Raw genomic sequence first — 13373 nt, 5'->3', positions numbered from 1 at the left:
AAAGAAATATGTGTCCGTATGTATACAAACTGATACTAAAATGGCTTGAGACAAAGTAGAAACTTTATATTTTCAATACAAATAAGTTAGAAGCGTATAGAGATAACTCTCTCTGTTGGGCCCATTGTGTTCCCCCGAGCCTGAAGATGTACAGGCAGCACAGGATCGTACAAACACAGCACATCTTGGCGATTGTTCACACTTGTAGTTACAGCTGTCCACTCAACAGACACATGTTAACGCCAGGCGAATTTTCAGAAGTGGGATTCGAACCCACACCTCCAGGGGGAGACTATCAAAGCTAACAAGTTCAAATCTACTCAAGCGACATGGTGAGTATTATTATTTACAACAGTGCTTTATATGACATGACTTTAAGTACATGAATAACAGCGTTTCGATAACAAAATGTTTCGACTATGAAGCAGAATATTTCGACCCAATCCTTTAAATTCAGATGTATAATATATTTATACAATAGGCTACATTCACGTTATAATAATGTAGTATACAAACTCAGTTACAAGCTGAACTTTTTGGGGGAATGGGGAGTGACGCGTAGCCCCAGCTGCGTAACTAAGGAACACCCCCTAAACCAGAAGTGATGTCCAAATAAGGCAATGCGCGTCACGCAGCAGGTCGATGCGACCGCCCTCAGCAGAACGTCGGTTCTGCGGAGCCGTTAGCTTGACTGCTAGCCGGTTAGCACACGCTTTTCAAATAGCGAGGACGTCCATTTGTCTCAAAGGAAAAACTGTACGTAATCTTGAAGGTAGTTTTTGGGGAGAGACGGAGCGTTGACACGGTTGTGTTCAGTTGTAGACGGGCAATGAATGACTTCCCGTAAGCTAATGGCTAGTGGCTAGCGAGTTAGGTAAGCTAGCTAGTAACTTGGTGATACATTAGCTAGCTAACGTCAAACCAGAAGCTACACTCTTTTTCCTTTTTCTTCTCATCTATCTGTAAACATGACGAGCTGTGTGACCTGCAGAGTGTATTTTCCCATCAGGCCTGTATCTTATTATACTGAAATAAGTACAGTTGTTGAACTAATCCTCCTGTCAGACACTGAACTATCCAGCAAAGCCAGTGTGCTAATGTTGGCTAGACAAATATCTTGAGGCTGTCAAACAGTGTTTGAGTGTTTCTGCACTTTCTCACGGTCTCTTAAACCAACTTGCTGGAAAGGTAGCCCTGTAAAGCTGGCTACAAAATGTCAAAGTCCTCCTTTTTTATAACCATGTGTGGTTAAGAGTGTTTTTTTATTAACCAGAGACAGATAAAGTTCAGTACAAGTGATCTTTCATGGCAGGGATTTCACTGCTTCATTTAGTGTTGTTGGGGTAGTTTCATGTGTTTTCTCCAAGTTCCTGTCATGGTTTGTCTTGAAACACTTGGTGTAATAAAAATAGTCATTTAAAACCATTACAACTGGTGTTTAGATCAAATGTCTGAAGGATATGAGGGTACTGATTTAATTTGGAGCACAACTTTAGGTCCCCTGAACTTAATAAATCTCATAATCTTTGCCTCCTCTCCTCAGTTTTTACAAGCATGGCCTCCATGTCTCCAAACAACTTCTCCTGGGTCGAACCAGGAAAATTGGCCGGACTGGCGCTGCCCAGGATGACGTGTGAATACCAGTACCTGCTGGACAACGGTATCAAACATCTGGTTTGCCTGTGCGAGAGAAAACCACCTTACCATGACTCGTGCCCAGAACTGCAGCTGCACCACATCAAGATCGCGGACTTCAGTCCTCCTTCACCGAGCCAGATTGATAGATTCCTCTCCATCGTGGAAGAAGCCAACTCCAAGGGGGAGGTGAGAGCTCAGATGCTTGATAGACTGTGGCTGACGAATGCTTGTGCTTATAAAGTACTTTCAGGACTCTGAGGTTGAGTCTATCATTGTGCACAAGCTTACAAACCACAAGCATTGTAACCTCATACATCTGGCATCAAGTTAACTTGATTTTGGCAAAAAAAAAATCCTGGAACATTGGGAAGGAAAAAGTGTCTTTCACAACCTTGCAGCTCCTCCAAAGTGCATGAATCAAAAAGCAAAAGGATAAAAAGCTGGAAAAGCCTTTGTCAGGTTATTGACTTTCATACTATGTACGCATTTATTCATGTCTTACAAAGGCTATCAGGTTTTAATAGGTTAGTCTGTTGTTTGTAGTATCTGCTTTCTCCTTTTAACAGTCGGTCAGGGTCGGTGTTCCTGATTGTGTTCAGTAATACCTTCAAAAAAGTTCCTATCCTGCTGTCTTTGATAATTTAGCCCCAGGACCTGTTTAATACCAGGTTTTGGTACTTAAGATGTAACTTAAATGATTCATTAGTTTTATAAATAGTCAGAAAATAGTGAAAAATACTTGTTGTAATTCTCAAAATCAAATGTCAGGATGTCTTCAAATCGCTTCCTACGTCAGATTAACACACTAAAACCCAAATATATTCAGGTTAACATCACATAAGACAAAGAAAAGCATTGTTTTCTAGAAAAAACTACTTCAACAGGTAAACGATACTCTAAATAAATGGCATTTAATTTTGTCTTATAAAAACAACTACCGCAGGATGTGTGTACTTTGTTACAGACTGTTGAACAAAGTAAATATTGTGTTGTTTCTGTTAAGGGCGTGGGAGTTCACTGCATGCATGGACACGGGAGAACGGGGACCATGCTGGCCTGCTACCTGGTGAAGACGAGGAAGCTGTCTGGGATCGACGCCATCAACGAGATCCGCAGACTGCGACGCGGCTCGATCGAGACTCACGAACAAGAGAAAGCTGTGGTACAGTTTTATCAGCGCACAAAGTAGCAGTAAACAGTTTTTACAGTTAATAAGCATGAAATAAGTGGAAGAAGTGCCTCGATTATACTGCTAAATGAACTTTACTATCTTGGAACAGGAAATACAAACAGTACTGAATTTGTGGCCCTGGGACATTTCACTAAGACGAACATCTCTAGTGTACATACATCCACACACCCTCTTTTCACATGGTACTGTATTCTGTCCTTCTGCTCGCACATCTTCACTTTTGTTTATATAGATTATATAGACACGTTCGCCCTCTGTTCACAGGGCTGTAACCTTCATTTAAGCACTGGACGCCAGAGAGAAGAGACGCTGACGCTCCTTGAACGTGAGCTTTTCAGGAGCCGACGCTCTCTTCATTTTCTCCTCCTGGTTTCTGTAATTAAACAATGATATTAGCCAAATACTTGAATTTTATTAACAGGGAATCACTTACAGGGGCACAAACAGCAGCCTGTGCTGTTTTAAAATGTATTTATAGAGTGTCGTCTGCAGATTTATGTTACTCAGGGATCTCTCTCAAATGCTTTAAAGGTTTGGGAGATTTAAATCAATTACGTGCCACTTTAGGAATGTACGTTCGCCCAAAAATGAAAATGCCCCCATGTCGCTTCAACAATCAGTATAAAAGTGTTCGCTCCACCACATCCTCCTCTCAGAATCAACCCATTTCATAAAAAATAAAAACTTGGCAGAATTAAATCTATGAGGTCAAGGAAGGGCATGTAGACTACTGTACTGTACTGCAGCCTTGGTAACACTTACTTGGAAACCTAAATCATATATAATGACTAAATCTTTCATTTTGGGGTGAACTGTTCCTTTAAAACAATTAGACTAGAGAAGCTTTGTGTGGTAGTAAACAAACTGTGCATGGAGATTTGTGTGTCATTAAGTCGTCATGAGTCGAAATGCTGCATAAAAAGCCAAACAAATGTTAAACTCACTCTTTGAAGCCGATGTTGATCATATCGTGACTCGGTCCACTCGGTCTTTGATCTGCCAAAGACATGGACGTGTTGTAATGTGCAATAAAATAATATGTCTGATGAACACAAACTCTTGTATCAGCAATTTTCTATTTTCTGTACTGTATCAGCAAACAGTTACCTGTTTTCTCCTTGTCGTCCTCTTTCGGTTCAGTGTCGATGTTCCCAGCAGAGCTTCTCCTGATCTAAACAAGGAAAAGAAATCATTTGATATAAGTTCTCGTGATGCTTTAAATATAATTTTTATTATTCAAACGTCTCTCTACTTAACGCAGAAGTAAAATGCTCTGAAACATCACATCCTGTGTACTTTTAATCTGTTATTTATCAATATGTGATGCTGAGTCTTATTTGTTGTACTCTCTTTTCTAACATCCGCTTTATCTACTCAAGTATTTTATGGTGGATCTTCCCTTTAACTGGACCCTGTGTGGTGCCTCACCTGCGTTCTTCTCTCCAGCTGCTGTATTGTCAGCATCATGTCCAGATCCTCGTCTTCCTCCTCATCCTCGTCCTCTCCTCTCTGCTGAATCTCCTGCAGCCTCTTCTGAAACTGCCACTCCAGGCTGAGCTTCCTGAGCCGGTCGCTCTCCTCCGCTGTGCGCTTGGCTTTACCCTGGAGCTCCTGCACCTCCTGCTCCAGGAGCTCCACCGCATGAAGCCTGTGCTGCTTCTCCAGCTTCTCCTGGGCCTCCCTCCTCCACGGACCAGACAGCTCCTGCGGGTCTTTTTGCTTTGTTGGGCCCTGAGTCGGAGGTTCTTGGAAGGAGACGTGTTTTGTTGGAGGGATGCTGACTTGCGGTTTTGCTGCTTGATCCCTGTGTGTGGTGGATCTTTGTGATGGATGTGAGGGCTGAGGTAGCTTCTTGGTTGCAGTAATGGGACATGCATAAATATGGTTAGCTTGGTTTTGAGGACTCTGTTTGTTTCCGTTTACTTTGAGGGTTCGGCTCATCTTCGCTGCCAGCAGAGACGAACTTTGGAAGGTGGTGAGTGGAGGATTTGTGTGTGTGTTCACCGCTCTGGTCACCGGGATATCTATGCGTATGGGCTGGATCGAAGGCGTAGGTGTTGGATGTTGCGAAAAAGGAGTTCTCCAGACACCGGCGCCACTTGTACGGCTGCCCTGCTGTCGCTTTGTATGAGGACAGTCGTCTGAGAGGAGGTCATGACTTGAAACACTTGAGCGAATGGGGAAAGATGAGTAGTGGCTCATGCTTTGCTTTGCATGCTGCTCCTTCTGCTCCCATAAATTCTGCCTTTTGTCCAGCAGGGGGCCTCCACTGTCCACGCACAGGTTCTCCTGTGACAGGGCCTGACGCTAGAAGGGGAAATGCAGAGATTTTAAATATGGTGGAGTAGAAAGATAAAGTAAAATGTAAATACTCAAGAACCTCTAAACTGTACTTAAATTCACTACTTGTTCTTAGTGACATTACACCACTGTGAACAACATGTTGACTTTTCCTTTCTTTACAGCTGATTAAATAATAAATGTGATGAAACATTTCTGCTCCCAGAGGGACATTAATACTCTTTATTTATTAAAGACTTACCATTAAAGTCCTTTTACTGGAGCGCTGTCCGTCTAAAGGCCTCAGAGAGACTTTAAGTGTTTGCTGTGGTCGACTAGGATCAGACAGGTGCTTGTCCTGGGATTTAGGAGTCGGAAGTGTCAAGTATTCCCTGTGAAATGTCTGGATACAGACATGGAAAGTAACAAAGAAGGATATAAATTCAGTTGACAGTGGCGTTTTTGTGGCTGTGCAGCATTTCCTTCCTCAATGCCTTTTTACAGCAACTGAATATTTTACAAATGTTTTAAGAAATTAGACAGAGAAATCTAGAAAACTCACGTCGGCACAAAGGTTGATACTGGAGACAGCAGCCATGTTGTTCCCTCTCACAACCGGGAGAACAGGTTCATCTCCATTCTCAGGGCTAAAATCTGCTGAAATAAAGAGAAAATGTATACATTGGACATTCATCATATTTCACAATAATGCATTTAAGTGATGAAAACAGAAGTGCACCCACTGGTCATGTTGGGGTTGGAGCGATACAGTTGTCTGTTTCTCTGCATTATCTGCTCCTTCTTCCTTCTGCTGCCTCCGTGATGTTCTGACGGACCAGCGTCCACGACGCTGTACAGCTCCACAGCTTTACCGTTTGAATTAGCCAGACTTTCATCCCCTTGTGAAGCAGGAAAAAGTCTTAAATCATGCCTGAAATTGTAAATAACAAATGGTTTGACGGGTAGAATAATGTACCTGGTTTCTGCTCTGAGGTCGGTTCACTCAGCAGAGCCCCGAGGCCGTGGTAGCTGGCTCCAAACTTGGCAACCTGTAAGGTCACAACGGGGCCGGTTTGCATCATGATCGCTGCTGCCCTAAATCATTGTAAGAATAATAAGGTCAGTTCTCCATTTTATTGACGTATTAAATTTTTAGTTTGGAAAGATTGCGCTGCTATAAAAAAAAGTACTTTGTCATGGACGTCTAGATAATACTGTCATGTGTCTACCGTTCTTGGCTGAGGCCGACCAGGCTGTGACCGTCCACACTCAGCAGCTGATCCCCAGCTGTTAACCTGCCATTCTGCACACAGTCGAGACACAAGAGATATTTGTCAGTTATTTCTTGTATAACTCCCCTAAAACGATTCTCGAACAACTGAAGTTCAGCTCAATCAATAACGTGTCGGCTCTCACCATTTCAGCCGGGCCTCCCCTGACGATAGATTTGATATAAATCCCAAGGTTACCTTGTCCTGCTCCCTGTGGCAAAACAAGAGGGAGGACGTTAATTAGCTGAGACGTTTAGCAGATATATTTCATGTTTGAGCAGTTCCAGTTAGTGAACACATCAGAATTAGGGACGAACGCTGAGGCAGTCACCTTGGCAGCCACGATGCTGACACCCATCCCACTGTTCAGAGGCTTGTTCAGAGTGACGGTCACAACCTCTGGCTCTCTTTGTGCTGCCTGTTGAAGAAAATGGAAATAAGACAAAGAGCTGCTCCACAAGTGCTGTATTTGATGTTAAAATTGAATTATATTTTTGCTTACCAAGTATGTGCTCCCTGCAGAAGAAGCCGGTTCATTGAAGTACGCGGTCCAGTCACCTTTAGAGGTCGGCTGGGATGTTAAAGAGCAGAGACCTGAGGAGAAAGATGTCATTCAGTATAAATATCCAACAATGAATGAGTTTATCTTACATGCAACACATTCCTGGTAATTTATATCCACATTTTGACAAACCTTTCCGGCATATTGGCTCCAAAAACTCCCTAAACCCTGGAGGGATTCCTCTCACAGAGTCACAGGAGTACCCTCCCTCCGGCAGCAGGAAGGGCAGGTGGAGGTCGAGGCTCTCCTCCAGCTGGACGTCCCGTCCTTCGCTCAAAATCAGGTTATCTGCAGAGGCCGCCGCGGCCGTCACTACAGCATCGATCAAATCCTGCAGCGGAGGATGACATGTGGATCGGACAGCGGAAACATTTCAGGAAAAGGTCGTTCTCGTGTGTGGATTGACATTTGTCATTGTGTGACAAGGCTTCAGGGAAGGGACATCCAATCTGTCTGCTGTGACCCTGAGAGGAATACTGGAGACCTTCCTGCGGACGACGCTGACTGCTGACCTTCTTAGAGAGGTAGAAAAGTCCAAAAATAAAGTAATGTATACTCACTAGAAACTGCTGAACAGAGTAAATGATGAGGGTGAAAAAGTATAGTTTTGAGGTACTTTTACTGGACTTGAGTGCAAATCGTGGCAGCTTAACCTCCGTTTTTAAGATATTCATCAAAAGACTCTTTGCATTAAAATAGTTTTCATGTTTAAATGTTTATTTTTTTTAATGTTTTTAACCTAACCTTACTCAAACAAAGAACAGAGGTGGAAATGAAACAGTTATTTGCTTGAATGTACATGAGAGGCGTAAACTGGGGCTTATTTTGCATTTCCTGTGATAATCTTCGTTGTGAATTAATTACTGAACTACTTCTGATGTCTAACTGCTGGGGGTCGAATTGAGTTTGTGTTACTAGCTTGATGTGTTTGTATTATATTGTATTTGACTGTAGTCTTGCACACAGCAGATCCACTGGACTCACTCCCTGTTTTATCACTTCATGGGGAGCTTGACATGGCTTTGTCACACATTCACAAACTCGAATATTCAGCAAAATATTAGAGAAATCAGTCAAAAGCATCCCACTATTCCTCATATATTATTCATGGTCATATTCATTATTTTTAATAATTCATATGACCAGATCTATACTGCTGAGCTCCTGTTCTGTGGTCGAAGCAGCACTAAATTCCCCAAATATCGACTCTGTACTTTGCATTTTCTCTGTTTATATAAAGACGCTCTTATTAGTAGCAGTACTTTCATTTCTACAGGCTTTTCCTCTTGATATCACAAATGTCTTGTAGGGATTTGTCCCAGAAAGCATCATCAGACTGTGGTGTGAAACAGGGAAGACAACAGCAGCATAAGAGGAGAGGAAGAAGTACTCACAGAGGGGATGTGAGGCTCATTGGTTGCATAGAGATAACCAGCCAGCAACATCTGCAGCTGCAGTGAGTTCAACTTGAAGCAGGTATTCTGGATGTCCTTCGCGTCTTTCATTGAGTACTTATTCATGGTCAGGAGCATGGTTGCCTAGAAACAGCCAGGCAATGCTATTTTAAAAGCTTGTACCATCTGAAATATGTGCTCTGACACGTAATTAAAACCTGGGGTAAAAAACTGCAAAGCATAAACAACTTCAGACATGTGTCGCCTCACAAAGAAGCTCAGATTGATGGACACTGTGTAAGCCTTTCTTTTTACCAGTGTTCGTCCATGTATTACAGGCAGGGACCGACCTGAATAATGTGTCCGAGGTGGCAGTCAGCAGCCAGCTCCAGGCCCTGCCTCTCCGCCCAGCCTTCGATGGCCATGAGCCTCTGGCGGAGAGCGGCTCCCCAGTAGTGGGAGCGCAGGCCGGGAGTGTTGGCCTCTGGGCTCGTCAGCTGGTTGAAGAGCCAGGCGCTGATGAAGTGGAAGAGTTGGGAGAAGAGCTGGATGGTGAGGGCAGGGTTCACACGACAGCGGCGTAAAAGAGACATCGTGTTCATCAAGGTGTTCAGCACCATCTCTGCAAGCAGGCAAGACAGAAGTTTATAGTTTATATGTAAAGTGGGAGGCAGAAGACTTTTATGACTTTCTGGTACTTTTCACAACACAGCTGGCAACGTCACAGCTCCTCTAAGAGTCTTAATTTATGTGTGCTGAGTAAATTAATTAAAGTATTTACCTATACCAGCTGGCAGTGGGCCATGCTGCTCCGGATCAATCAGAAAAGTTGGCAAGTGCTTCCTCAACTCATTCTGTAGACAGTGCAGCAGGCAGCTTGGTGGAGGAAAACACACATGTACATTTACATTATGTGAAACGTGCATCAGCACAAGAATTCTTGGGAATCAATGTTGTATCTGTAAGTAAAATATTGGCTGATAAACATATCAGCCCATAAATCATTATCAGAAAGTATTTACAGAGAGAGAAGACAGGAAAATTGCATGTTGAAGTCAGAGAATCAGCTCTAAAGCGCTTGTGTATATGTACTTTTTGTATTTGGGAGCTCAGAGCTGCTGCAGCAGTGGGAAACCTATTTTTAAAGTGGTTTGTTTTGGTGTCAAGACACTTGTGGGGCCTCCAAGAGGGCAAAGGCTTGGATAGATACTTTTGATTACATGTTTTTAGCACAGGGACTCGTTTGATGGGTGGTGGAAGGGTGATGTGGAGTGTGTCCTGCTGTTCCAGCTGTCTGTTACCTGTAGGCTTTGTGCACCAGGTGGGACAGATCCAGCTGACATTGCTGGGTGAGCAGGCTGAGGTGTTTGTCATGCTTGAGGAAGTTTAGCAGCTCAGAGGAGTTGGCCATCCAGAAGGCGAGAGCGCCGGCGATGGCCTGCTGCCTCTGCGAGGCAAAATATAGCAGCGGTGTCATATAAACGTACACAACACCTGGCAGATGTGACTTTGGTTTCACAGTTTGCTTTTGAAGTTCGAACTGTCATCTATTCAGTGTGTGCACTTGAAACAAAAAGAGTTTCCTCGCACTTGCCTGCATGACCTTTTCTGTCATGGCCACCATTTTGTTTGCGACGGAGGTGACACTGTGCGTCTGCCCCGAGGGCGGAGAGCCTCGCCGGTAATGGCGTTGTAGAGCGAAGCGTCCCACAGCGTAGAGGATGTACGCAGGTGAGAGCTTGAAATGAACAGTGGAGCTGTTGGTGTAATTTATGACTGCAGACAGGAAGGCCTCCTCAGCTGAAAATTAGAAAACACCAGCAGGGGGCAGGAGGACATTATGAGACGGGAAGGCAGTCAGCTTTCAACTGAAGCTAGAAAATAAGAGTTTCTACTCACAGTTATCACTGAATTTAATTCCAATAGGTAGTCCAGGTTGATCAGAGAAGTCAGGAGGAAGACTTCCTGTGTGCCTCACTCCTGTGTTTGAGTGGAGAGAAGTCATGTGAGGAACAGAAAAACAATGATGGCAGCCAACTATTTTGTAATCAATCATTTCTCAAGCGAAAATGACAATTATTTCCGTTTCTAGCTTCTTAAATATGAAGATTTGCTGCTTTTCTTTCTCATTAACGACAGTAGACAGGGCTGCACATTTAAATCAATATTAATAAATGGCCTTAACAATTGATTATTGGTTAATCATCAATAATATATGAAATATGTTGAAATATGATTCGATCTGTGTTTGAATACGCTTCATCCGGACTTATAAGAACAGAGAAAGTAAACACCAAGTTACTTAATAAACTAAATAAGATAATGTAATAATATCAGTTTGTGTAGAATATCTTTTTATATTTTTATAATGACATTTATTTCAGGTAAATACATTTCTTATATCAGTATTTTGTATTTTATATATTTGATATTTATGTATTTGTGCCCATCTGTGATTGTTGTTTAATACACTTTAATCTTTTAAATTCTTAAAAGAGATTAATTGATCAATCATTAATCATCAGTGTCCCTAATGGTGAATAGAGTTTTTAGGATTTTGGAGAAAAAACAGCAATTTTGGGGAAAATGTGTAGTATTATTCACATTTTTGACATTTTATAGACTAAACAATCAGCCCTGTATATGTATTTATATATATAATACAGTAGACTATGCTGTTCTTTATTATTTCTATCTTCTACACTTTGCACATGACTCACCCGGGGCAGCCTGCCTCTGTTGCTTTTTTCCCTCATGGTTGGAAACACAAATGCCGTTGTTGTTCAGTGGTTTCTCAGTTGACCTGGATGTTTGTTTAAAGGGGCGAATGTTATTCTGACGGTTTTGAAGGCCTGAAGCCAAAAGTCTGGAAAACAAACATTCATGGCGAACAATGAAACATTTTACCCATCCTCATCCTCTGAAACCTTGTCAGCCGCTTTGTTCTTCTCTTTCTTCTTGTCTTTTCTCGACAGCGTCCTCTTGAAGTTTTGGATCACGCCTCCTTTTTCCTTCTCGTGACAGTTTTCCTTTATTGTCGAACACATGAAAAGAACATAGATGTGAGATTGTATATGAGTGAAGAGAGAATGAAGCTGCTCGACTGTAGATAAATGCTTAGAGCGTTACCTCCACGCTCTCCTTGTCTCTCTTGAGCACAAAACGTCCTTCTCTGTTGTCTTTCGTCCAGTTTAATTGCACAACCAGAGGCCTCTCGTCTAGATCCACTTTGCGTTCTTATTCCACAATGAAAACACAGGAAAATAGTCAGAGCATATTCATAAATCAATGACAAACTCATGACCCTTTCACCTGGAGTCTCCTGAGTCCAATGAGTACCTTTATTGCCGTGGATCTCATACAGGGAATAACTCGTGGTCAGCATCTTCATGTCAGGCCTGAACTTCTCTGAAAGGGTTTCGATCAGCTCGTGAGTTGGAGAGTTGCTGCAAACACGCAGGCACTTGGTGGCCACGTTTCCTCCGACGTGATCCTCAAAGTAGAAGCGCATCACACCATGAAACTCCAGGTTCTGTTCGTCAAACAGAAAACTGTTACGATCTATTAAATCTGACTCTTACTGCTCAACAGTTTATTGCAGTTTAAATCTTAGCTTGAAAACAGAAAAGTTGTTGTTAAAATAAAATCAGTTAGAGCTTAATGTTTCTTTTTTGTTGTATGTGGAAACAGACAAAAGAGGAAAACATGGCAGGACAGAATTAGACAAAGCCAATGTGTGATTTATTTCCCGAGCCATCTTCACTTTCAACACCTCAACTCCCAACACAAACACTGTAAAACTAAAGGGCCACAGCAAAAAACACAGATTAAACCAGATTAGAGTAGTAGAGAAAGGTAAATTACACCAAACCCTCTCACTGATTAACACTTTCTTACAAGGAGCAGTAGTAGCAGTATTTTCATTTCTCCATGCCGACACTGCTGACAGTTGACTCTAAAACATGTTTAAAAAGAAGTGAATAAGAACAGTGCAAAACCCTAAATACATTCAGTTTATTACAACAAACAGCGGGGACAGAAAATCCTGGCATTTGAGAAGCTGTCAGCTTGTGACATGAAGGCTGTAGAGCAGGTTTGTTTACTCTGTCTGTCATTCCCTAAAGTGTGATGCCAGCAGCTGTCAATCAAACACAGACAGAGACACGCCCCTTCAACCGGCTAAGAGGAAAATTAGCATTTCTGATATTTTAATACTAAATACAAAAAAGTGAAATACATTTAAAAAACATTATTTTTGATGATGAAGCTGGATGACTAAATGTGATTTCAGTCAGACTACAACAAGCACACGATGCTCTCACAATATGCGCTGTAACTAATTCAATGTTTTCCCTCTGAAGAAACTGCTACCAGACTTTAAATTAACTTTGAAACAGACAGTTCAATACCAATAATATGATAATAAATATTATAGTATATGAATCTTTATTTAATAAAAACTTTAGTGTTGAAATAAAAAATATATTAAAGATGTTAGATAAAACATGAGTAACTGAATAAAATCAAATAACTTGCAGACCAGCAAGAAAGATCGTGTTAGAGTAAAAATCTAAAATCTCACAAGATGGAAACACTAAAGCAGCATCCCATTACTTCTTAACTACTTCATACTGAAGTACAACAGTTAAATATACTTTGGTGGGTGCAGTCTTTATATCTAAAGGTACATCTAAAACAATAAGCGTTCACCCAAACATACACAGATAAATCATTTGGTTTATGAACTCTGTCGGACAACTCACCTCATCAGGTTGGCTAATTTCAAACAAGTCCAGTCTGTTGTTGTTCCACTGTCTGATGACTTTGGCTAATCTCTCTCTTTCTTCCTCTTCCGGCATTTTTTCCCCCCAATTAAACTCAAAAGTTTAAGTTAACTCGAGTGGCTGCTGCAGATTTTTCTCCAGAGAGGAAAATATCCTGTGGCAGCAAAATAAAAAAAGCTCTAATCTGTCCTGGGTGTTGTTTCTGTTCGGACCCCACCCCTTCTTTCAATCTATTCCCCATTAGTTATAAAC

At 41.9% G+C, this 13373-nt stretch overlaps 2 protein-coding genes across 4 annotated transcripts; one reads left to right on the top strand and one right to left on the bottom strand.

The window, feature by feature from the left end:
* Positions 1-641: 641 nt before the first annotated feature.
* On the top strand, positions 642-3886 carry dusp23b (dual specificity phosphatase 23b). Of its 3 annotated transcripts, none has more exons than XM_073484069.1 (3): positions 642-756; positions 1544-1824; positions 2642-3886. In XM_073484069.1, the coding sequence occupies exons 2-3, from the start codon at positions 1555-1557 to the stop codon at positions 2825-2827; spliced, it is 456 nt and encodes a 151-aa protein (XP_073340170.1). In that variant the 5' UTR covers positions 642-756; positions 1544-1554; the 3' UTR covers positions 2828-3886. The 3 variants fall into 3 exon arrangements, with proteins under 3 accessions (XP_073340170.1, XP_073340169.1, XP_073340171.1); XM_073484068.1 differs by having other exon boundaries at positions 642-772; XM_073484070.1 differs by lacking the exon at positions 642-756 and adding an exon at positions 797-874.
* Positions 3110-13196, bottom strand: afdnb (afadin, adherens junction formation factor b). The gene is made up of 24 exons (XM_073483113.1): positions 13101-13196; positions 11677-11869; positions 11467-11573; positions 11245-11366; positions 11058-11140; positions 10237-10317; positions 9932-10137; positions 9639-9784; positions 9119-9213; positions 8688-8959; positions 8338-8481; positions 7076-7274; positions 6884-6975; positions 6713-6799; positions 6527-6592; positions 6340-6413; positions 6087-6205; positions 5854-6009; positions 5673-5767; positions 5373-5513; positions 4259-5137; positions 3938-4001; positions 3775-3826; positions 3110-3203 (listed from the first exon to the last, which is right to left on the bottom strand). The coding sequence occupies exons 1-24, from the start codon at positions 13194-13196 to the stop codon at positions 3110-3112; spliced, it is 3663 nt and encodes a 1220-aa protein (XP_073339214.1).
* Positions 13197-13373: the final 177 nt, after the last annotated feature.

This window comes from Pagrus major, chromosome 16, assembly GCF_040436345.1.
Source record: "Pagrus major chromosome 16, Pma_NU_1.0".
Classification (NCBI taxonomy): domain Eukaryota; kingdom Metazoa; phylum Chordata; class Actinopteri; order Spariformes; family Sparidae; genus Pagrus; species Pagrus major.
This window is presented reverse-complemented; position numbering and strand designations above follow the sequence as displayed.